Source organism: Miscanthus floridulus, chromosome 8 (assembly GCF_019320115.1).
Source record: "Miscanthus floridulus cultivar M001 chromosome 8, ASM1932011v1, whole genome shotgun sequence".
Classification (NCBI taxonomy): Eukaryota; Viridiplantae; Streptophyta; class Magnoliopsida; order Poales; family Poaceae; genus Miscanthus; species Miscanthus floridulus.
Window position 1 is genome coordinate 54,997,046 of NC_089587.1, and position 24,422 is coordinate 55,021,467.

A 24,422-nucleotide genomic window follows, 5' to 3' on the forward strand; every position below is an offset into this window, starting at 1 on the left:
TTAATCCCACCCGAACCTGCTCTTGCACGGGTACACCGAGCAAATGGTCTCCAATGCCGTCATGAGTAGTAGCACGACGGTGGCCAACAGCGTCAGGATCCGCCACGACCTGAACACGTACTTCTTGAGCAGCTTCTGCGCCCGCGCCGACTTCCGGCGGCTCCGGTGCTCGTTCACCTCCTGTATCACGGTGTCCCGTCGGGGCACCTTGCTCAGCCGCGTCGCCCGGCACATGCCGTTCCACATGTCGGCGGCGTCCTTATCGCTCTTGAGGTGGTTCACCACCACGCCGCTCTGCCGGAGGATCTTCACGTCCTTGGGGGTGTCGATGATGCCGTTCATTAGCTCCGTGTATCGCGCCAGCACCAGAGGGCCACGCACGGCCACGGCCTCGTAGGCCACCAGGTTGCGCAGGACCACCTTTGTGTTGCCGTCTAGCGTGATGATGGGCAGGCTCAGCGTCGCCGTCGCGGCGTCGAAGGCGATCCCCGCGATGCCCTCGGGCACCGGCACGAACAGGACGCCCCACCGCGCGAGCTGCGCCACCGACGGAATCTTGATCTCCCGCGCCAGTGGCGAGTTGACGATGCTGTCCAAGTTCACACCCTTGAGCTGCGCGGCGGCCTCCGCGTTGGTGGACGTCGTCATCTTGGTCACCCGCGACGCCACCATCGATAGCAGCGGCACCTTGCACGATCTTCATATTTAATCCTAATTAATTATTAGTTTCTAGTGAAATTAAATGGAATAAAAATACATAACATATGATCATGTAATTTTTTATATAGTATTTTTGTGCTAGGAGAAAAGTAAGAAAAATATTAAATCTGTTGCATGACATTTTTTACTATGCTAAACTAAGCATATGTAGCTTGTCATTTTTGTAGAGGTGGCTATACTTATCCAAATGACACGAAAATTGTACAATAGAGTATTAGGGTCATTTGTAGGTTATTGTAATTTTCTCAGAATTTATTGAGTACTGGAAATATTTATCCTTTAAATCACCTTATTATATAAGGAAATTAATAAATGAATATAAATAAAATTAGTTAGGCATAACCATGATGTTTTCTATGATGCTTATGATGCATATGATCTGTTAGTGCTATTAGTTAGGCTTAGAAGTAATTGGTTATAGGCAGCTAGTTAATTATTGCTTTATAATTCAACTAGATAGTTGCATTTATAGTTTCTGTTGTGGTGGTAAATTCACGATGATAATGGTATTTTATGTGAAACTTGTTAATAACAAAGTTGTAGATAACTTACTTATATACCTTGTGTTAAATTTTCATAGTCATAAGCCTTATGGTTTGAGAGTTATAACTTAGAAGTCTGTTGTCAGAAATACTTATTCTCTAGACAGATCTAAAGGATGGAATTGTTTGGCCTCGATAACTACTGAATCACCTTAATATGGTTAAAATAAAGTTGTAGGAAATTTCATAAGGTTTCCAGAAAGTCTACAACCATATTATTTAGATGTGCATAACTTCAGTTATGGTCAAAACAAGTGGCTGATGTCTTACCGTCCAGAAAATTGCTTAGATGATAATTTGTTTAATTACTAGAGAAGAGATATACACCTACTCAGTAAAAGATAATTTCTCTTGTTATCACCTTAATGCAATGTTGTTGAGAACACTTATGAGCATGCATTTTATCACACCATATCATATCATGCATGTCAGTATATATGTATTCGTAATATCTTATTTCATGCTTATGCATATAGGATCGTCCGAGAGGATCACTCTATTGGAATTTAACGAAGAAGAAGAGGAATATCAGCAGGCACCTCAGCCTATAGCTCTAGAAGGCAAGGAGCAAGCTCTTGAGGACCTACCCGAGTGCCCGGATCATCGGTCAGCTTCTTTTCTCAAAGGCAAGCACCGGAGCATTTTAAGCCTCCCATGTTTTACAAAATATCACTTGAGTCCTTTATGTTTGATGCATTAGGTTATAAGAGGTGAATTGGAAATACTTGATGCATAGAACTACTTTGTCTAGATAAATATACCTTTAACCATGTATAGGTCTAGGATTGAATATATGCTTAGCCATACTTAGACCGATAGAAGTCGGGTGATTTCCTGTCACCTGCGAGATATAGGTGGATACCGGAGCACGGTTGGCTATATTTGTTATCGTGGAAAAGAACCATGAGATAATGTAACTAGAGGTCAGATGGAGTCTATGCGTAGGTGTAAGGTCGAGATGGCGGACTAGAGGGGGGTGAATAGTCATTTCTTAAATTAATCGCGTCGGCTAACCGAAACAAGTGCAGAATTAAAACTATCGGTCTAGCCAAGACTACACCCCTCTATCTATGTTCTCTAGCACCTTTCAAAGATACTATTTAAACTACAAAGGTGTCGGGCTAGCTAGAGCTCACCTAACCAATTCTAGAAGCAAGGTCACAAACCTATGCCACTAGTACTTCAAGCAACAAGGGAGCTCCTACACATGTTAGTAAGTAAAAGCACAAAGCCACCTGAGCTCACTAGCAATGCTCAATAACAAAGCAACCAATGCCAAATTAGAGAGCGCAAATACTTAGCTACACAAACTAAGCAAAGTGACTAACAAGGTTACACAAACCAAATTAGCTACACAAGGAAGCTACTTCTATGCTACACAAGCAAGAAGGTAACTAGTGAGCTACACAAGCTAACTAATTACAAGAGTAACTACACAAGCACAATGTATATGAAAGTAAATACAAGCTTGTGTAACGAGGATGCAAACCAATGGAAAGAACAAGGTTGACACGATGATTTTTCTCCCGAGGTTCACGTGTTTGCCAACACGCTAGTCCCCGTTGTGTCGACCGCTCACTTGGTGGTTCGGCGGCTAATTGGCATCACCGGCCAAGCCCGCACGTCGGGCGCCACAAGAACCTACCCCGGAAGTGAGGGTAGCTCAATGACATGCTTTACTAAAGTTGTTCTTCGCAGCTCCCACGGGGCGAGCACAATGCCCCTCACAAAGCACTTCTTCGGAGCACCGCACAAGCTTCTTGTGGGCTTTGACGGAGACCACCACCAAGCCGTCTAGGAGGTGGCAACCTCCAAGAGTAACAAGCACCACCGGCATGCAACTCGATCACCTAGTGCCACTCGATGCAACCCCATGATGCAATTGTACTAGAATCGCTCACTCACACAATCGGATGATCACTATCAAGTATATGTGAGATGGAGGGCTCCCAAGCACTACCACATAAGCCACCAAGGCTCTAGTGTGCTCAGCTGTCGGCTCAAGGCCGACCATGGCTTCTATTTATAACCCCACAAACAAATAGAGCCATTACTCCTTCACTGGGCAAAAGTCGGGACGGCCGGACGCTCTGGTCCTGCTGACCGAACGCAGCACCGGACGCACCGGTCGTGAATACCAGATGTGTCCAGTCACCATACCGGACGCGTCCGGTAGCTACCTGACCGCCACGTGTCCCACCGTTGCCTCCAATAGCTCTCTGATATGTCCGACCGGACGCACTGTTTGAAATGACTGGACGTAGAGCCGTTGCGTCCAATCGAGTCCAGTAAGCCTCTAGGGCCGATCGGACGCTGATCCTCAGCGTCCGGTCGAGTACAGTAAGCACCCACGGATGACCGAACGCGGCCAGCGTCTGATCAACTGTCTCACCAAACACCGATTTTGCTGATTCACACCGGACACGTCCGGTGTGTCGACCGGACGCGTCCGGTCGCTAAGTTCATCGTTAATACCGGACGCGTCCGGTCACTCTGTGACCAACGCGACTAACTCCTTTTCACCTCTAACTTCTTCACCCTTGCTCAAATGTGCCAACCACCAAGTGTATCACCTTGTGCACATGTGTTAGCATATTTTCACAAACATTTTCAAGGGATTAGCCACTCAACTTGCCACGCCACTCAATCCTAGCGACGATGCAAAGTTAGATCACTCGAGTGGCACTAGATGACCGATATGCAAACAAGTTTGCCCCTCTTGATAGTACGGCCATCTATCCTAAACCCGATCATAAACTTATCTATATACCTATGACCGATGAAATGAAATGCCCTAGGTTATACCTTTGCCTTGCGTATTCCATTCCATCTCCTCCAATGTCGATGCAACACATGCACCAACACGATCAACAATGATATGATCCACTTCATATCATCACATGATCATATTGGTTCATCGATCTTGACTTCACTTGCTTTTCACTGTTGCCTTCGTCCATCAGCACCTAGTCTTGCTCAAGCTTCACCGCCACGCGGTCCATCGCTCCAAAGCCTCTGACTTGCCCTTCACGCTTGGAACCGGTCCATCAAGCCAAGTCTTGTCTTGATCTTCTCCACCTTGATCACATGACTCAATGTCATGTCTCATATGCAATGAGCTCCTTCATCATCACATGTGTGAGCTTTGCAACATCTCCAAGCCATTTTCATCTTCATGTCATATGTTGCTCACACATATGTACCTATGGACTAATCATCTGTGTATCTCACATAAACACAATTAGTCCACCTAGGTTGCCGCTCAATTACCAAAACCACACAAGGACCTTTTAGTAGGTGGGCTCATGTGATTTCATCTGTGTTGATTAAGGACCGTACCATTGTTGGAACTTCTGTTGAGATTAAATGCATGCCTCTCACTTAGCTGGCCGGATAACTCGTTTCGACCATGAAGCCGAGTAGCTCAACTCAGGTCGAGCCCCGTTCTGTTAGAGTGCGCACTCTGGATGATAGTAAGGATGTGCGGGGAGCCAGATATAAGTCCAAGGGTAGGGTAGTCCTGATCGTCCTGGCAGCTGGTTGTCCCTGGTTGTGTGGCACTGATTGAACCCGTGAAATGTGTACCTAAGTTATACCAAAGGTAACCTAAGGTGACCGTTGATCTGGTCTGTCTAGGTTTGTGTTAGGAATAAATTTCCAACTGGTTGAAATCGATTCAAATCGCTGTCTCTCCCGGACAGTAAAAAACTTGGCTAGCTCCAACATCGTAGTAACTAGATTATGGAATAATGGTTGTGGTGAACTTGGAACTTTTACGCCGGCTATGGTTACTACTGTATGCTACTAAATGATATACCACATATTTGGCACAGGTTAGTTGCTAATCTAGAGATGAATAGCTATAATTAACTTGATGACCGAATTATAAATGTATAACTGAATTAGTAGCTTTTCATGCAAAATGTTGTCAAGCTAGCTCCACTTATAAAGCCTTGCAAGATCCTTGGAGTCACTTTCTTTTTGGTTTATGATGGGTAAGTCTAGCTGAGTATCTTCTCGTACTCATGGTTTATTTCTCACTTGTTGCAGATGGTACAGTCTATCATGGCTACTGTAAGAACTACCTCTCTTCTGCCATGGACGAGGAGTAGGGCCCTCGGCAAGGCATCTCTCATTAATTCCCTCTATCATGCTTTTGTGGTTGTGATCATGGACCGGCACTGTATTGGAACAATGATGTGAGGTGTTGGTTTTCAAACTTAATTGCTTCTGCAACTATTTTATTTGAACATGGTTTGTAATAACTCTTAATTGTACTCTTATGTATGACATATTTCTTAACTGATGTAACCTATGACATGTCTGTTGAATCATGTACGATCTTGGTTGTATGTTGATGGTTAATTGAGACCCTTCGTGGTACTCGATAGACTACCGGGTTTATATGAGCTCAATTATGATAGTGTGACCGCTTGCGGGCTGCCATTATACTTGTGCTCTTATAAATTGGATGGTTCTGCTACAATTCGCCTAGTAATTTTGCTAATTCTCCCAGGCAAAATAGCAAGATAAGCTAGATGTTGCTAGCCAAGAAGTAGAAGGAAAGATACTGATTGCGCATATCTACCAATACACTCGGCATCAACCATGAATGTAAAAACATCTTTTTGATATTTCAAATACGAATGAAGCAATAATCCAGTATCAAATCAGGGGCATCTTTTCGCTAACGAGCGCGCATCTTTTCGCTAACAGATGCACCGAGGGGACGGCACCTTGTGGACACAAAACGCGCCGAGGGGTTGGCATAGAAGCCTCTCGCGCGCTCACATATTTGCCAAATCCCCTCACCACTCAAGGTTGGGGGGATGGCGTCTTCTCGACACAAAATGTGCCGAGGGGCTAGCACAGAAGTCTCTTGTGCGCTCACGTATTCACCAAATCCCCTCACCATGCAAGGTTGGGGGGACGACGTCTTCTCGATACAAAATGCGTCGAGGGGCTGGCACAAAAGTCTCTCGTGTGCTCGCATATTCGCAAATCCCCTCGTCATGCAAAGTTGGGGGGACGACATCTTCTCGATACAAAACACGCTAAGGGGCTAGCACAGAAGTCCATCGTACTCCGGCCTATTCGCAATCCCCTCACCACACAAGGTGGGGGGACAACGACTTCTCAATTCAAAATGTCCCAAGGGGCTGGCGTAGAAGTGTATCGTGCTCTTGCCTATTTGCCCATCCCCTCGACTCGCAAGAGTGAAGGGATGGCACTCTCCACTCGAAAAGCGAAAGATGACGCTTGTTTTCCAAGAAAAACAACTAACAAAAGTGCGTACGTAACAAGACCAATATTCTATATAGACAAACAGTTTTACACAGTAGCAAGACAGGCGAGGTTACAAGCACGGCGCATCGCCCACACTAGTAGAGAACAGACCTTTGATCCTCGGCCAAAATGGGCTCTAGTCCCGGAATTTTTTGCCCCTGGGACTAGAAATACCTTTAGTCCCGGTTGGTGGCTCCAACCGGGACTAAAGGTCCCTGCCCAACGGCTACTGCGCCAGACAGAGGTGGCAGGGACCTTTAGTCCCGGTTGGAGCCACCAACCGGGACTAAAGGTATACTTTTACTCCCGGTTGGTGGCTCCAACCGGGAGTAAAGGTCTACTCCCGGGCCGTGGCTGCGCCCGGGGTTGGAAAGTTACCTTTAGTCCCGGTTGGATCTATCAACCGGGACTAAATGTTCTCCCTTTATAAATCGGCCGTCTCCTCCTTCCTCCCCGAGCCCGAGCTCAGCACATTTTGAAGCTCACTGCAGTAGTGTTCTTGCTTCCTCCCTCCCTCCATTGTTCCTCCATCCATTCTTCGATTCCTCCGTCGATTCTTCAGTTGTAAAGGTTACCAATCTCATACTCTCATTTTTTACCATTTTCTTATGCCATTTTATTCACTATATATATTTATGGTTCTTTATTGTGGTTTTTTTTTCATTTGTAAGCAATTTGAGCTCAAAATCACTTTAAGCTTGCATATTTACATGAAAGAAGGTTAAAGTATATATAAATATAAAGTTAGAAAATAGTTAGAAAATTATAGCAAATCCTTACTAGTTGAACTTGCGGACCGTGTTCAGGTCGGCGAGGATGTTCTCTGCCGAGCGGTAACGGACGTCAAGGAGGAGCTTTGATTCTACGAGGGAGAGCGATAACGGTCGTGGAAGACCGTGTTCCCTTCCTCGTAGAATCGGAGCTCTTCCTTGACCAAGTACAGTGCCGTCCGGTGGAGAAATCCTCGCCGAGCTGATCACGTAAGCAAGGTCAACTAGTATGGATGGTTATTTATTCACATGTCCCGATATCGTCGTAGTAGTCTGTCAATCACCGTACCTAAACGTAGTATATATAAATAAAAACTTAGAAAATAGTTAGAAAATTATAGAAAATCCGTACTAGTTGAACTTGCGGACCGTGTTCAGCTCGGCAAGCATGTTCTCTGTCGAGCGGTAACGGACATCAAGGAGGAGCTTTGATTCTACGATGGAGAGCGACAACGGTCGTGGGAGACCGTGTTCCCTTCCTCATAGAATCGGAGCTCTTCCTTGACCAAGTACGGTGCTGTCCGGTGGAGAAATGCTCGCCGAGATGATCACGTAAGCAAGGTCAACTAGTACGGATGGTTATTTATTCACACGTCCCGATATCGTCGTAGTAGTCTGTTATGTGTGTACATTCCCATTCTTCTGTTAATTTGCGGAAATATCATATGAATTACTTACCTGCCGCAGTAAAAGACGAGAACACAATGACCATTAAAAATATCATTGTTTAGAGATCTAGATAATTTTATAGTTTGTTAATTTTATTTGTTTATAAAAGAAGAAATTTATAGTGTATTAAAAAATGAGTATAGAGAGTAGATGGCAACTGCTTCCGGGTCCTCGGCCTCTCATGGGTTTCCAAAGCGACTTAGGCCGGGCCTTCCTCTCATTCCATGCGGCAAGTGTCGTGATGAGACGAAGATTGTGATGGAGTACCGAGTGAAGAAGGAGGGTCCCAACAAGGATCGTATCTTCTACAAGTGTCCGGATCGTAATATGAGTTATTTTATCGTATTTAATGATTATGGTTAGTTTATACCTATTTTCATGATGGTTGTGATTAAAGTTCTAATTTTTTGTTTTAATTTCAGTGGGATGGCAGTGGACGATGTTCAGGCTTCTACTGGGAGGAAGAGTATGTTGAACTCGCGCAAAAATATCTTGCACAACAGGCAGATACGGCGGCTAATGAGGCAGTGATCCAGCCGAAGAAGCCCAAAGATGTTGCACAATCGGAGGATCTGTCTGTTTTAGTTGAGATTGGTCGCGAAATCCTTGTGCTCCTGAAATGTATTTTAGCTTTAGTTCTTTTAGTGGTAGTTGGGATTGTCTACATTGTAGCGATGCTTTCATAAATTTGTATCTTTTGTGGTGGCACGCATGTTGTATAAATAATTAATTATGATCTAGGTTTTAATATGATATTTATGTCATGTAATGTAGATGAGCCGTCATTGGATGTATAATGCTGATCGCCGCTCACAAGAGTTCATTGACGGCGTGCATTCTTTATTACGTGCGGCCGAGACAAACAAACGCGACGGTTTCATGTGCTGCCCATGTGCCATATGTAAGAATACGGTGGAATATCCTTGCTCAAGGACTCTTCATTCACACTTGTTCAAGTCGGGTTTCATGCCAAACTATATTTGTTGGACAAAGCACGGAGAAACCGGTGTTGTAATGGAAGAAGATGAAGAAGAACAATGGGACGACAATGATATTATTCCTGATGGTGCATGCTTCAATGATACTGCAATGGGAGAAGCTGAAGAAGAGGTAGCCGCAGAAGATGAGCCGGCTGATGATCTTTGTCAGGTCATTCGTGATGCACAAAGAGAATGTGAAAGTGAAAAGGAGAAGATCAAGTTCGAGCGGATGCTAGAAGATCACAAGAAATTGTTGTACCCAACTTGTGATGCAGGGCAGAAAAAGTTGGGAACCACACTAGAATTGCTGCAATGGAAGGCAAAGAATGGTGTATCTGACAAGGGATTTGGAGAGTTACTAAAAATCCAAAAGAAGATGCTTCCGAAGTACAATGAATTGCCCGCCACTACCTACGAAGCAAAACAAGTTGTCTGTCCTATGGGGCTAGAAATAGAGAAGATACATGCATGTCCTAATGACTGCATCCTATACCGTGGCAAAGAGTACGAGAAATTGGATGCATGCCCGGTATGCCATGCGTCGCGGTATAAGATCAGGCAAGATGACCCTGGTGATGTTGAGGGCGAACGTCCACGTAAGAAAATCCCTGCCAAGGTTATGTGGTATGCTCCTATAATACCATGCTTGAAACGTCTGTTCAGAAACAAAGAACATGCAAAATTGTTACGATGGCACAAAGAAGACCATAAGGTAGACAATATGTTGAGACACCCTGCTGATGGGTCCCAGTGGAGAGCAATCGACAGAGAATTCCCGGAGTTTGCAAATGACGCAAGAAACTTAAGGTTTGCTTTAAGTACAGATGGTATCAATCCTTTTGGAGAGCAGAACAGTAGTCATAGCACTTGGCCTGTTACTCTAAGTATCTACAACATTCCTCCTTGGTTATGCATGAAGCGGAAGTTCATTATGATGCCTGTGCTCATCCAAGGCCCGAAGCAACCTGGCAATGACATCGATGTGTACTTGAGACCACTTATTGATGAACTTCTCATTTTGTGGAATAAAGAAGGTGTACGTGTGTGGGATGAGTACAAACAGGAACACTTTGATCTGCGAGCATTGTTGTTCGTAACAATCAATGATTGGTCTGCTCTAAGTAATCTTTCAGGACAGTCAAACAAGGGATATAATGCATGCACACACTGCTTCGGTGATATTAGAGGTGTATTCTTGAAAAAATGTCGAAAGGTCGTGTACCTTGGCCATCGTCGATTTCTTCCTGCAAATCATCCCGTAAGAAAGAAAGGTAAGCATTTTAAAGGGAAAGCAGACCACCTGACCAAGCCTCGCAACTCGATTGGTGTTCCTGAATCGAGACATGAGGGGAGACTAAGCGGAAAGGGGACACTAGGGAGGAAAACATATATTGGTACGGATGATGATTATTTCAATAAAGCGCACTACACAGTTCTACAGAACTCCTCTTTGGTAGATCCGTATATTGAGACACACAAGGATCTCTTACGATCCGAGTTTCCAGGGAAGACTGAAGCTTGGATTACGCATAAGCACATGGAAACTTTCGGCGGTTGGTTGCGAAAAAAATGTCAAGGTGATGAGAGCATCCATGAGCAACTGTATTTATTGGCTATGCAACCATCATGGCATATCGTCACATACAAAGGGTACGAGATAAATGGGAACATATTCTACACAGTAGCCCAAGATAAAAGGAGTACCAACCAAAACAGTGGTGTCCGCATAGATGCCACAGACCCGAATGGGAATAAGCAGACATATTATGGACGCATAGATGAAATATGGGAACTAGAATATGCACCTACTTTGAAGATCCCATTGTTCAAGTGCCAATGGGTCAAGGTGACCGGAGGCGGGGTAACAGTAGACAACGAGTATGGAATGACAACAGTAGACCTTAGTAATATTGGGTACAAAGACGAACCATTCGTCCTTGCCAAGGATGTGAATCAGGTGTTCTATGTCAATGATATGTCTACCAAACCAAAAAGAGGGAAAAAACGATAATGACTCAACCAAAGAGCCAAAGCGCCACATAGTTCTTTCAGGGAAAAGAGTCATCGTGGGAATTGAGGACAAGTCGGACATGTCAGAAGAATATGAAAAGGATGACCGAATTCCGCCCTTCAAAGTGAACAAAGACCCTAGCATCTTGGTAAATGATGAGGACACTCCATGGTTACGAAGCGATCATAACCAAGGGACATACGTAAAGAAGAAGTTCACTGTTGTGCCCACTTGATGATATAGTGATTTAATATAGTGTGTGTTTGAGATATTATGTAATAATTGTGAATTCAGATGTTTATTATGTCATGTTTCAAATTAAATCAATGTTTGATTTGGTGGGATTTCTCTCTCAAAAAGGTAAATTAGGATACTGAGTGATGAAAAATTAAAATATTAACGTTAAAATGATGTGAAAACAAATTTCCTGTCCAAAACCAATAATTTTAATAATTTTAATTAAACACTACATTTTTGCATTAACGAAATAATAAATATTAGTTACATTATGTTTTATAATTCTAACAAAAAATAAAAAAAGTTAGGTTATCGATTTTTCCTATGTGCAATAAACAAAAATAAAATTCATATTTTTAACAAAATAATTTTATGCATTTTATTTAATTTACTATGTATTTAATAAAAACTATTGCGTTTCTATTGTATTTAACAAGACTATTGCTTAAAACAGGCGGGAAACGAAACTGCAGGCCACCTTTACTCCCGGGTGGAAAGCCCACCCGGGAGTAAAGGTGGGCTGCAGTTTCGTGGCCCACCAAAAAAAAGCCTTTACTCCCGGTGCGTGTTACCAACCGGGAGTAAAGGTATACCTTTACTCCCGGTTGGTAACACGCACCGAGAGTAAAGGCACCTTTACTCCCGGTTGGTAATACGTACCGGGAGTAAAGGGTTTTTACTCCCGGTTGGTGGCTGGCACCGGGAGTAATTCTCCTCTGCTATATAACCTCCAGCGCCTGGCAGATCGATCCGCTCGTCTTCTTCCTCGTCGAACACCGCCGCCCTCTTCTTCCTCGCGCCACGTCCGTTCGCCTTCCGTGACACCGGCGCCGCCGTCTTCTTCCTCGTGCGGCCTCCACCGCGCGCACCCGTGCCCCTCCTCCGCGCTTGCCCGTGGCCCTCCACCGCGCCCTCCTCCGCGCCCGAGGCCCTCCACCGCGCGTTGCCCCACCGCGCCGGCCCGAGGCCCTCCAGTACGTACACTGCCGAGCTTCGAGGTGATATATTCGTCGATCTCTTTGTACATTCGTCCGAGCCCTCCACTGCCGAGTTATAGATCATGTCGAAAACTACAACTTTGGTGTAAGCCATGTCAACGGTCGAGGTCGATTGAAAATTCCAAATTTTGAATCACAAAATCTAGAAACTAAAAATGAATATTTGGAACTCTAAATGATTTTAAATAAAAACATATCTTAAGGCAAGTTTTGAATATTTGGAACTCTAAATGACAAGTATAATTAAGGATCACCAATGAAATTACTTTAGAAATTAATTAGATCGATGTAAATCCATTGCTTGTATAATAAACACGCTATATATTATTTGGAAACAACGCTATGAACCATCCGCTAATGATCCAGCCCATCAACCGCCATACATTCATCACTATATGATATGCCATTATTTCAAGATGCAGTTTCAATAGAAGAATTTTTTCTATCTTCATAGATCAATGTTTGTTAACGAAATTTTATCCAAATATATTCATGTAGGGTCTTTTTTTTTGAAGGATTTGTTGTAGGATATATAATGGTCAAATAGGAACTCAATTTTGATACCCAGTTTGTAAACTAAGCGTTTTTTAGTTTATCAAAAATATCACATGTTTCTTCATTTGTGAACTTTGAATATACAGATATAATATATTAATGTTGCTAAAGTAATATGAGCATTACATATTTGTATTCATATGCATTTCGTCAGCACACCGGCCACCGCGCCGACACGTATATATACGTCATTTGTATTCATATGCATTTCGTCCATGCGTTTCTATGTATACGGCGGAGCACCGCCGCCCTCGTTCACCCATGTGTACAGACATATATACGGCGGAGTGGAGCACCGCCACTCTTGTCACACCGCCCTTTCTCGTGCCCTAATTTGCCCTAGTACTGACGTAGTTCGTCCTAGTGTGGCGAATTGCGTCCGTGATCAAGGGGCAAGATTTAATAATGCATATTGTTTGTAGATTTTACGCATGTAATAAGCAAAGATTTGACGTACTATATATTGGTTTTGTTTTTTGAAGCTAGATGGCCGACCCGAGAAATATGGATGAGGAGGAGTTGATGATGAATTTGATCAACACTGGCACTCAAGTTGCCGGCGATGATGGTGCTAAAAATAACGTGCAAGAGGATGTAGATGACGGGAGTCAGTACTTAGCTCTTGAACAAAATGAGCAACAACATATTGGCCAAGTATATATTTTTTATTATTAGCTATATATATATTATCATATGTCTTATGTGTGCTCATGACATTAAAAATAATGTTTATGTTTTGTAGCCCTCTGGATCGACATCAACAACTATAACGAAGAGTAAAAATGTTCGAGGTCCCAAAAAGCCATTGGAGGGTCGCTTCATCATCTCGGAGTTCAATGTGGATACAGGAGAACCGGGGGGGGCCAAATAAAATGAAATTTGTGCACCACTGTGGTTACCTTGTACGGGACCGGCTCCCGATTAGTACCCGTGAATGGAAGAAGAAGACCAATGCTCCTCATATCAGTTTTGTCTCCGATCATGACAAGGCGTTAATTTGGAATGATGTCTTGGTACATTTCACGCTCCAAACAGATGGTTATGATGATATAATAGATGGTGATGAATTGAAGGAGCGAGTTAGGGATTGGGCAATGAAGAAGATGGCCACCCAGTTTTAGACTTGGAAGAAACACCTATACACGACGTATGTCAAGAAGAACATAGCACCAGATTTTACTGTCCCAGGCCCGATCTCAAAGCAGAGGCCCTATTGGGATGAGTTTGTACAGTACAAGACTTCGGAAGAGGGTGTGAGTCGGGTGATAAAGAACCAACGTAATGCCCAACAGAAGACATACCACCATACCTTGGGATCAGGTGGCTACCCGACTGCCATTAAGAAGTGGAACAAAATGGAAGCAGACCTTCTTGCCAAGGGTATCAGACCAGAATCACTCGAGTGGGGAGAACGTGCAAAGAATTGGTTTTTCGCTCATGGGGGAACACTAGACCAGGAGACAGGGAAGTGCGTTTATGGCGCAAGACTGCAAGAAGCAGCAGAAAGATTGTTTTATGCTCAGAGAGCTACTGCTAGTGGTGCGTTCAGGCCCAACAGAGAGAAGGATGAGCTGACATACGCCATCGGGACTATTGAACATGGTGGCCGAACTAGAGGCAAAGGAAGTGTCTCGTGGGAGCATGGATTCCCTCAGGACAGACCTTCCTACAGAAGTCGCCAGAGAAAGAAGGAAGAAGAGGCACAGCGGCTCCAGAGGTTGGAGGAAGCGGTGCGTGAAGCACAGGAGCGGGAAAAAAACCTTGAAGCGAGAATGCAGGAGGAAATCAAAAGGCAAGTGCAAATAGCAATGAGTGCAAGCAAGCAGGCATCAGAGCCAGGAATCAACATTAGCCAATCTGTTCAGTTGAAAAGCAGCTGCGCTTCCACGGAGATACCAAATCAAGGGGACACAGGACTGTGCTTCCCTGTGGATGACGTCACTGAACCTTGTACAACGTGTGAGCTACACATTCCGAAGGAGAATTCCACAATCAAGGTGGCTATCGGTCTTGTTAATCCTATCGACCGAACCAAGACACCAAGGATTCATGGGAATATAATCCAAGAAGGATATGCTACCATCTCGGTAGATAAAGCTGAAAAAGGTTTTAGTGATTTGCCTCTTGACATTCCTGGAGGTGATGGCGAGAAGACTCTAGGAGAAGCGGAGAAGACATTCATTCTATGGCGCAAGCGCTACATCATCATTCTAGGGATGTCGGCTCCACCTCCTCCTGAACTACCTCACCATAGGTACGTGCGGATGAAAACACTACATCATTAATTTGTATTGGCTTAAATAATTAACAATCTGCTCATAATAATATGTCATTCCTTTTTTTGTAGCAGATCCTCCCCCAACCTAAATCCAATTGTTCAATCGCCAGATCATCATAGTGCTCTGTACGATGACATTGTGTTGGAAGACGAGGCTGCATCCACACCCTCTCCAAGGAGGTCTCCAACGCCGCAGCCGCCACCTCCAAGGAGGTCTCCAATGCCGCTGCCAACACCTCCAAGGAGGTCTCCAACGCCTCCCCCGCCCCCGCCTACCAAGAAGCCTAGCAAGAGGCCAGCCCCTCAAACGAAGAACCAGTCCCCGCCTGCAAAGAAAGCCACCGTGAAACCAAGGGCTATTCCCAAAATAATATCTGAAGAGAAGGAAGAAGGAACTGATGCATATAAAAAAGACATGTCTAGATTCTATGACAAACTTAAAATGAATCAAGAAGCAAGGAGAAACCTAGAGAAACCGTACTTCTTCGTAGCTCTGGATATTTTAAGAAAAAAGGTGACTTCTTACCAGCAACAACAGCGGGAATCTCGTAAGCTGTCCAAATCAACGTTATCAGACTATGACCGCACTCTCACCAAGTCAATTGAGGCGGCACAGAAAAAGAAGCGGGCAGGGAAAGGAGTTGCCCAACTCGGACAACAAGCGCACCAATCAATCCCCCCGCTAGTTGTTGGTAATGAATATGGTTCGAATTTAGGATTAATGCATCAGGCAAACATACCTCCGGATGTTGATTTGGATCACCTTGGTGAATTTCTTGATGAGACTGGTCTCGACCTTTACCAGATGTTTGGTGATGGAAACATTGAGAGTGCGGCGGAGGTTGATATTTGGAAGAAAAAATTTGTACTAGGCCAGAGTCTATACAACCCTCAAGCCTTATCTGATCTGGGGACGCAAATGTACCTGCTAAACAAGTGGTACATGCAGGCGTCTACCAGTGGAGACTTCTGCGTTGGTGTCAGAATTAGAGACGAACATTGGTTCCGTGGCGATGATGTTATGTATGTTGACTTTGCAGAATTTCATCAACTATGCCACCTGACCTCTCTGGACAAAGTTATCATTAGCTGCTATTGCCTGTAAGTAATAATTCTTTCGATCTATTATTAAACTCATCATATGTGTGTATATGCATATAAATTATCCTAACAAGTACTATATATATGCAGATTTACAATGACAGAGCTCAGAAAGGAAGGCTGCAATGAAATTGGTTTTGTTGATCCCCATATAGTATTCAAAGACCCAATTACTCCAATGACTAATTGGAAGTCTGAGTCAGAGAGTAACCTCATGAACTTCTTAGTGAACCAACGCCACAAGAAGGATATACTCTTTTCCTATAACTTCAAGTGAGTGTTAATCATGTCGATCATAGCCTTAATGGCTCATATGTTGATTCTAGTTAATTAATGAGTGTTATGCGTTATATCCTATAAACACATGCAGCAATCACTGGATATTGATGGACATCGATCTGGTGAAAAGTCACTTGATAATCTATGACTCGATGAGAAAACCACAACAAGACTACCAAGATATGATAGATATTATCCAGAGGTAATTTCGGGATCTCTAGCAACTATATATACACACAAACATGATGATTAACTATATCTGATGACGTGGCAAATTTTTTATTGGGCAGTGTTTGGAAAACCTTTATTGAGAAGCAACACATGGAAAAATGCAAAGCGCCACTGAATGTAATCCCATTGAAAGTAAGTCCCCTGAATCGCATCATCTTTATTAATTAAACATATAGCTTTCACCGGATCACCAGATTGGATGACAAATCTTTTTCTCGTAAAGTGGTGTCTGAGGCAGGAACAGGGGAACAACTACTGTGGTTACTATGTTTGCAAGTTTTATCAAGGTGCTCTCCCAAAGAACTCCTACAGAGAGACTCAAAGTACGTTAAAAATACACTATATATTCATTTAATTATTATTATTGATTGTGTTACTATGTCTTTATATATATATATATATGTACATATATTAATTTATTTTCCTTTAATTCAAACCTGTAGACTCGATGGTTGGAGGAAAAGGTCATACGGCAAGACCAAATCAAAGCAATTCAAGAGTCTATAGCCGGATTTTTTAATGAGCAGGTCATCGATTCCAAGGGCGAGTTCTACTTCGACCCAACACTGCCATTGAAGCCAAGCTAGAGGATGAGAAGAAACTTGTTATGTCACAACAACTATAATGCAATCTTTTGTAATATATGCACATGAAATAATATAATGTAAAATACACGTATGCATGCATGCATGTAAATATATATATGATGCATGCATGCATATATATATATATATATATATATATATATATATATATATATATATATATATATATATATATATATTTCTATGCTTGAATTGTGTGATTTAATACGTTCATTGTGCTTGAACCGAAACATACTATATGCACGTATAAATGTATAATTAGCAGCGTACAATACGACTTCGAAAACCTATTTTGAAAAGAAAACAAAAAAATGAAAAGAAAAGAAAAAAGAAAAAAACCTTTAGTCCCGGTTCGTATTACCAACCGGGACTAAAGGTGCCGGCCATCGTGGCATGTCAGGAGGCACCTTTAGTCCCGGTTGGTGTTACCCACCGGGACTAAAGGTCCTCCTTTAGTCCCGGTTCCTGACCCGGGACTAAAGGACCCCCCCTTTAGTCCCGGATGCTTGCTCCCGGGTGGGGAACCGGGACTAGAGGGGGTTCCCCACCGGGAGTAAAGCTCGGTTCTCTACCAGTGCCACACACTAAACTATGCTTCACCCTTTGCGGGGCGAAGATAAAACTTGTATCGATGATTCTCCAAATCCAGCGTCATTTCTTCGGTAGGCTCTTCTTTGGGATCCTTTAGACCAGATGTCGAGGGCTTCCCGGGGCCTCACCTATATTGTTCGTGATGGGCCTTTCGCTCCTCCAAAACTACTAGATCAAACTCTGAATAGAAAAAAAATATTGAGAAATTCTTCTTTCCTAAGCATACGGCGGAAGCATGACCTCAAAAAACTAGTCATACTAGAACCCAGGAACTTCTCACGATGGCGAGACCAAGAAGAGCCTCCAACATAAAAACCGTTGCAATTTATCATTAACGGATAGATGTCCATAGCTTGCGTAGGTTCCATGTTAGGAACCTGCACGCCGAAACCACAAGAGTTTAAATGAAGTCTTACATCAATAGCCAAACAAACACAACTTTTCTAAACTATCCAAAAACATCAGGTCCTAATTTTCTACCCCGTCTTGTCTAGCATTTTCGCCCGGAACGGCCACGTCATCTTTGCTCGGGATCTCGGTAGCAGGCGTAGATGGGGCATCCAGATCGCCCGAACCGCTCCCGGCCACACCCTCTCGGGCATTTCGCTTAGTGATGTACTTCTTCACTTTCTCCTTAATGGCCATGCACTCCTCAGGGGACTACAGAATAGATTTCAAATGCGTAAGAATGCTCTTTCGCCACCCACAACAAAAGGGCCGACGTAGTGAAGAGAAAACTCTTTAAAAAATCATACCTTGTCGTGGGTCATGGCAGCCCTAAGAAGAGCGAGATCCTTGCCACCAGGATGCCAGAACCCATCAAAAAACCTCTTCATCGCGTCATGTGCATGGTTAGGGGCATTCCAGTACAACTAGGGGTCCTTGATCTCAACCTTGTTGAGATGGTCACACCCGCACTCTTCTAGGGCTTGAGCGAAGGCACGGAGCGAAACAAAAGAAGCGTACTCCCGCCCGACAGTCATGTAGTCGCTCACGGTGGCCAGCTCATTCGCCAGCCACTCCATGAAATTGACAACAGGCGAGTCGCTAGGCGCCTTCGTCTCTTCGCCCACACTCTAGATCAGCTCCTTGTACACATCCGCCGCTCTCTGGGCGTCGACCACAACCTTGCTGCGCTCATCGTGTTTCTACCGGCGATACTCCTCAAAGTCCTAGCGCATCTTCGCAATCTGCTCCTCGGTAGCCTTGCGAGCAGCTTCGTTCTCCTCGGCAAGCTTCTTAGCCACCTCTAGCTCCTGCGCGAGGGCCCAGATCTTGTCATCCTTAGTCGACAGTTCCTTATCAAGGCCCTTGTGAAAGTCCAGCCTATAACACTCTTGGTATTACGAGCTTGCATAGCACCACGATTTAGGCCTAAGTAAAATTTTTGAAATGAGTTTCTCGGATTTTTTATTTAAAACATACTCGACGTGATGAGTGAATCCTATGTGATTTAATTTTGTGGACTCGAATCAACGCCCAAGTTAAATTACTCAGTGCATAAAGATATTTGGGAACGTCGAACGACGATGCTAACGAACGGTTTGTTCTATTAAATTAAGTATGAAAAGCAACTTTTATAGATAAAATAAAATCTATTAATAAATAGAACGATGTATATATTTATACTCACAGGTTTATTTTGATAAGCACGAACTGATGAGAGAAAGAGCACAGCAGTTTTGTTTATTTTTCCTGGCGTACAGCGTACTTGTTGTAGGGCAATTATTCACCGTCTCGTTCCTGTCGTGGCTCTACACCCTTGGCGCATCGTTTTGCCTGTGTCACTAGCCTTGTCATGCCCATGCCTCGCTAAGCGCCACCGTTCGACTGCCTGTTTCATCGTGTCATCGCTGCTACCATGAATGCCGCTGTCTGCCTTGCCTATCTCTGTGGCCGCGGTCTTGTCCGTGCCATCCGGCATGCTCTGCCAGCCACGTTGGGCCAGGCCATCCTACCATCCGCGCGCATCTCCTTGCTTGTTCCTCTTGAGCTTGTCTGCCTCTGTTGTCCTTTCACATTGACGCCATGCCGCCATTTCCTCTACTGTTGTCGTGTTGCACCATGGACATACCGCCCCATCTTGGTACTCCATGGCACATTCCTATCGAATCGAGGCTGCCCATCTGCTAGGCGATGAGTTTATGGTGCTTATCCCCGCAGCAACAGCAGCACCTCCGTCGTCGGCCTTGCCCCCTGACCTCATGTACTCGCGCTCTACGCACCGGCACAGCCATGTTCTCGCTCCCTTTGCTGGCCATGCCGAGCCCCTCGTGCGCCTCTCCCCACTGATGTTGGCCCATCCCCACGCGCAAGCTCCTTGGTCATGGGCGGGAGCCGTAGTACCCCGCCATCATCCGTGCGCCCTCTGCGCTGCCCCTCCCCGCTTGCTAGCTCTCTCGGTCTCTCTGCTTGCATTGTGCCGTCTTCGCCATGACTGCATCCGTGGAGAAGTGTTGTGCCGCTCCTTTTTCACCTCCTTAGCAGCGCCATTTTCTCCCTCCCTAGCTCTTGCATCGTAGCTCTCCGCGCCACGTCCGCGCCATGGCCGTCTGCGCCGGTGCTAGCCCTACGCTGGGCTTGCTGCCCCTCAGTGTGTCTGTGCCGCAGCGCCATCCCTTCCTTCCCCACTGCTCGGCCACTGTGTTCACAGGCGCAACCGAGCCCCTTGGCCATGGTTGCGCCTTCGTCCGCCGCGAGTGCCATTGACAATGGGGGTTGAAAAAATCCATGCATGCCCCAACCACTGTATACTTTTTCATGGCGAAATATTCAAGTCACTAGATAAATATCCCTAGTGTGGGGCCAGCCGGTACAAGAAGAATGACCTTTATGGTGGGGACAAAGCCTCCACGGGGAAAAAGAGGAATAGGAAGAGTACAAAAAAGGTGATACAAGAATGCCAGCCCCTAGAGGACACTCTATTAGGCAACGATGCAAAGCAGAGAAGAATTCCTGCCTTGGTAATGTGGTACCTGCCAGTGACCGACCACTTGAGACGTATCTTCCTAAACCCTAAAGAAGCCACACTCATGACATGGTGGGATGATGAGCGTAAGGTGGATGATGATAAGATTGCACACCCGGCTGATTGTAGTCAGTGGCAAAGGTTCGATGAGAAGCACAAAGAATTCAGCGATGACCCAAGGAATGTACGATTTGGCTTGAGCACCGGTGGAATGAATCCCTTCAATGAGAAGATGAGCGACCACAGCACTTGGCCAGTGATCTTGACCATGTACAACATCCCAACGTGGTTGTGTCAGAAGAGAAAGTACCTTCTCCTCACTATTCTTATTTCTGAACCTAAACAACTAGGCATTGATATAGACGTGTTCCTCGGGCCTTTGATGTAAGAAATGGAGAGGCTATGGAGGCATAGGGAGCCGATGTACGATACATTCCAAAAGGAGGACTTCATATGTAGAGCAATAATATTTGTTACTACCAATGATTACCCCGCGCTCTTTGCTTTGTCTGGACAGATCAAAGGGAAGACGGGATGCTTGGTTTGCTTGGATGGTACTACATGGGTGTACCTAGATGCATCCAAGAAGATAATTTACCTAAGGAACCGACGCTTCTTAAAGATAAGTCACAAGTACTGCAGCAAATAGTTCTTTAGATTTTATGACAACACCTCGGAGATTGAACCCTCTCCGGAGAGATGTCATAATAGAGAACACGTGTATAGAATGGTGAAAAACATACGTGTCGTCTATGGAAAAAAGAATCCAGATGGGGCGAATAGAGATAGAAGCACACCCCCTGTCGAAGGCGTACCTTTCAAGAAACAATCGATCTTCTTACAGTATCGGCCTTATTGGCCAGACTTGGAGGTCCCCCATGCCATTGATGCTATGCACATGTAGAAGAATGTCTTTGAGAGTCTCATTGCTACCTTGATGGACACAGGCAAGTCAAAGGATGGTTTGAAATCATGGAAAGACATGGTGCAGCTAAACGTGATGCCATAGCTTCACCCGGTACCTGAGGCTAATGGAAAATGCAATCTGCCCGCGGCGTGCTTCAATCTAACACCAGACGAGAAGAGAGCTATATGCAGTTTCCTGAGGGGCATCAAAGTCCTGATTAGGTTTTTAGCGAATGTGAAGAAGCTAGTGTCGATGAAGGACTTGTTAATAACACACTGCAAGGCTCACGATTGTCATATGATGCTGACAGTGTTTCTACCTATTGCAATCGGGGATATAAAACCAGAGTTCTTGAAAATGGCCATCACCCGCATGTGCTACTTCTTTTCAAAGATCTCATAGAAGATGATTGGCAAGAAAGCTGAGTGACCTACATGAATTTGTGGTGGAGACACAAAACCAACTAGAGATGTGTTTACCTCCTACTTTTTTGATATAATGCCACATCTCATGATTCACATGGTTCATCAAATACAGGCGTTGGGCCCTTGCTATTTACATGAAATGTGGTCCTATGAGTGGTTCATGTCAGTTCTAAGTTGATATGTGCATAATCGAGCATGCTTAGAGGGCTCCATGATAGAGGGTTACAGTATCGAAGAAGTCGTCGAGTGCTATCAAGAGTACCTAAAAGTACAGAAAGGGATTGGTAAACCCGATTCTTGTCACAAGGGTAGGCTGGCTGGGAAGGGCACCAGTGGTAGAAAAGTGTTCATCGACCATGATTATAAAGAGGTGAGTCGAGTGCATTACAGTGTCTTGCAGAGTACACAACTGATGCAACTATACATTGATGAACACTTGGCTATCATTATGGCGGAGAGAAATGGTCGTTCGAATGATTAGGTCATGAAATAGCATAAGCAACGACTAACTACATGGTTGAAGGACCAAAACATACCGCCTAGAGAAACCATAGACTCTATTACCATCAGTAGGTTGGCGGAGGGGCCATCGAGACAAGTGACATCTTGGAATGCTTATGACATCAATGGGTATACGTACTATACCCACACAAAAGATAGTAAATATGTGAACCAAAACAGCGGCGTTCGAATAGAGGCTCTCGATGGATTGGGGCAAAAGATTCAATACTTTGGCATCATTGAAGAGATATGGGAACTTGACTATGGAAGGGATATAACGGTGGCCCTATTTCGATGCCGCTGGATCAAACAACACCAACTGAACGAGATCGGATTGAGAGTCTAGGACCTCGAGAATCTAGGCTACCAAGATGACCCTTGGGTGCTCACTTCACGTGTCACACAAACTTTCTATATGTCTGACCCACAAAGTAACCTCCCCCCAAAGAAAAAGACAAAGCACGTGGTTGCCTCCGGGAAACAACATATTATCGGAGTTGATGGCATGAACGATGTTGAAGCTTACAATAACTATGATGAGATGCTACTATTCATATACTTTCCTAAGAAGATCAGTGTTGTGGAAAAGAACCTACCCAAAGATATATTGCCATGAGAACAAAAAGGTATCAAGGAAAAAGTCATTATAGCAGGCTAGCTAGTTGTTGAACGTGGAGTGTTTTGTGTAAGTGTGTGTTTGTAAGACTTCATTTATGCATGCGTGTGAGACTATATATTTATATATGTGTGTAAGACTATATATTTATGTATGTGTGTGAGACTATATTTATGCATATGTGTGAGACTACCCTTTGCAACATCTAGATGAATCTATTTCAATATCCACTTTATTACTACTAAAACTTTATGAAATCACTTAACACTTTATGAATTGAAGAAATGGCCACAATAAAAGTAGGAGATAGTGATGTGTTCAACAACTTTTATATTCATCACATTTACAGCTGAAATCATTTAGTGGTTGAAAATTAGGTTTAAAGCTATCATTTTCTAAAATTCAAAATTTGAATTATTCAAAATTAGTGACAAAGATAGAAGACTAGACTAAAATGATAGAGCATTATTTTAGAAAATTTTAGGAACAAAAACCATCATATTTGGAGTTAGTATGAGGAAGAAAAACTAGTTATAAGTTTTTGCCACAGATTAAAAAGAGAAATCACACTTGTTTATCATTGACCATCATGAATAGTTGTAATTTTTTTTAATCTCTTGGTAAAATTTGTAACTAGTCTTTCTCTCTCATACTAGCTTCAAATGTGATGATTTTTTTCCTAAAATTTTCTAAAAGCATGCCCTATTAAGTTACTGTGTTGATTTGGCCATTCTATTCATTCGACAAAGTTTGAGCAATTCAAATTTTTAAATTTTAAAAAATTACAAGTTCTAACGAGATTTTCAACCATTAAATAATTTCAGCTGAAAAGTAATGAATACCAAAGTTGTATAACTTATCAAGATCTACAACTTTTATTTTGGTCATTTCTTCATCTGATAAAGTGATAGTAAACATTGTTCATAAATCAATATATCTCTCGTGTAGTTCATAAAACTATGAGTCATATGTGAATTTGTGAACAATATTTACTAATAATTTGGCACATGAAGAAGTGACCAAAATAAAAGTTGCAGAGAGTGACAAGTTCAACAACTTTTATGTTCACGACTTTTATTGTTGAAATCATTTAAGGTTTTAAAATCTTGTTTGAAGTTGTCATTTATTGAAATTTAAAATTTCAACTGTTCA

General features: G+C 43.7%; 1 protein-coding gene across 1 annotated transcript; it reads right to left on the reverse strand.

Annotated features, from left to right (window-relative positions):
- LOC136469092 (putative UPF0481 protein At3g02645) lies at nt 1-672 on the reverse strand. The gene has a single exon (XM_066467418.1). It carries the CDS (start codon nt 670-672, stop codon nt 1-3), a length of 672 nt encoding a protein of 223 aa, XP_066323515.1.
- Between the last annotated feature and the right edge of the window lie 23,750 nt (nt 673-24,422).

What these genes read in the sequence shown, in the direction of transcription:
- LOC136469092 (XM_066467418.1), bottom strand. Translation starts at nt 672, where the DNA reads ATGGTGGCGTCGCGGGTGACCAAGATGACGACGTCCACCAACGCGGAG.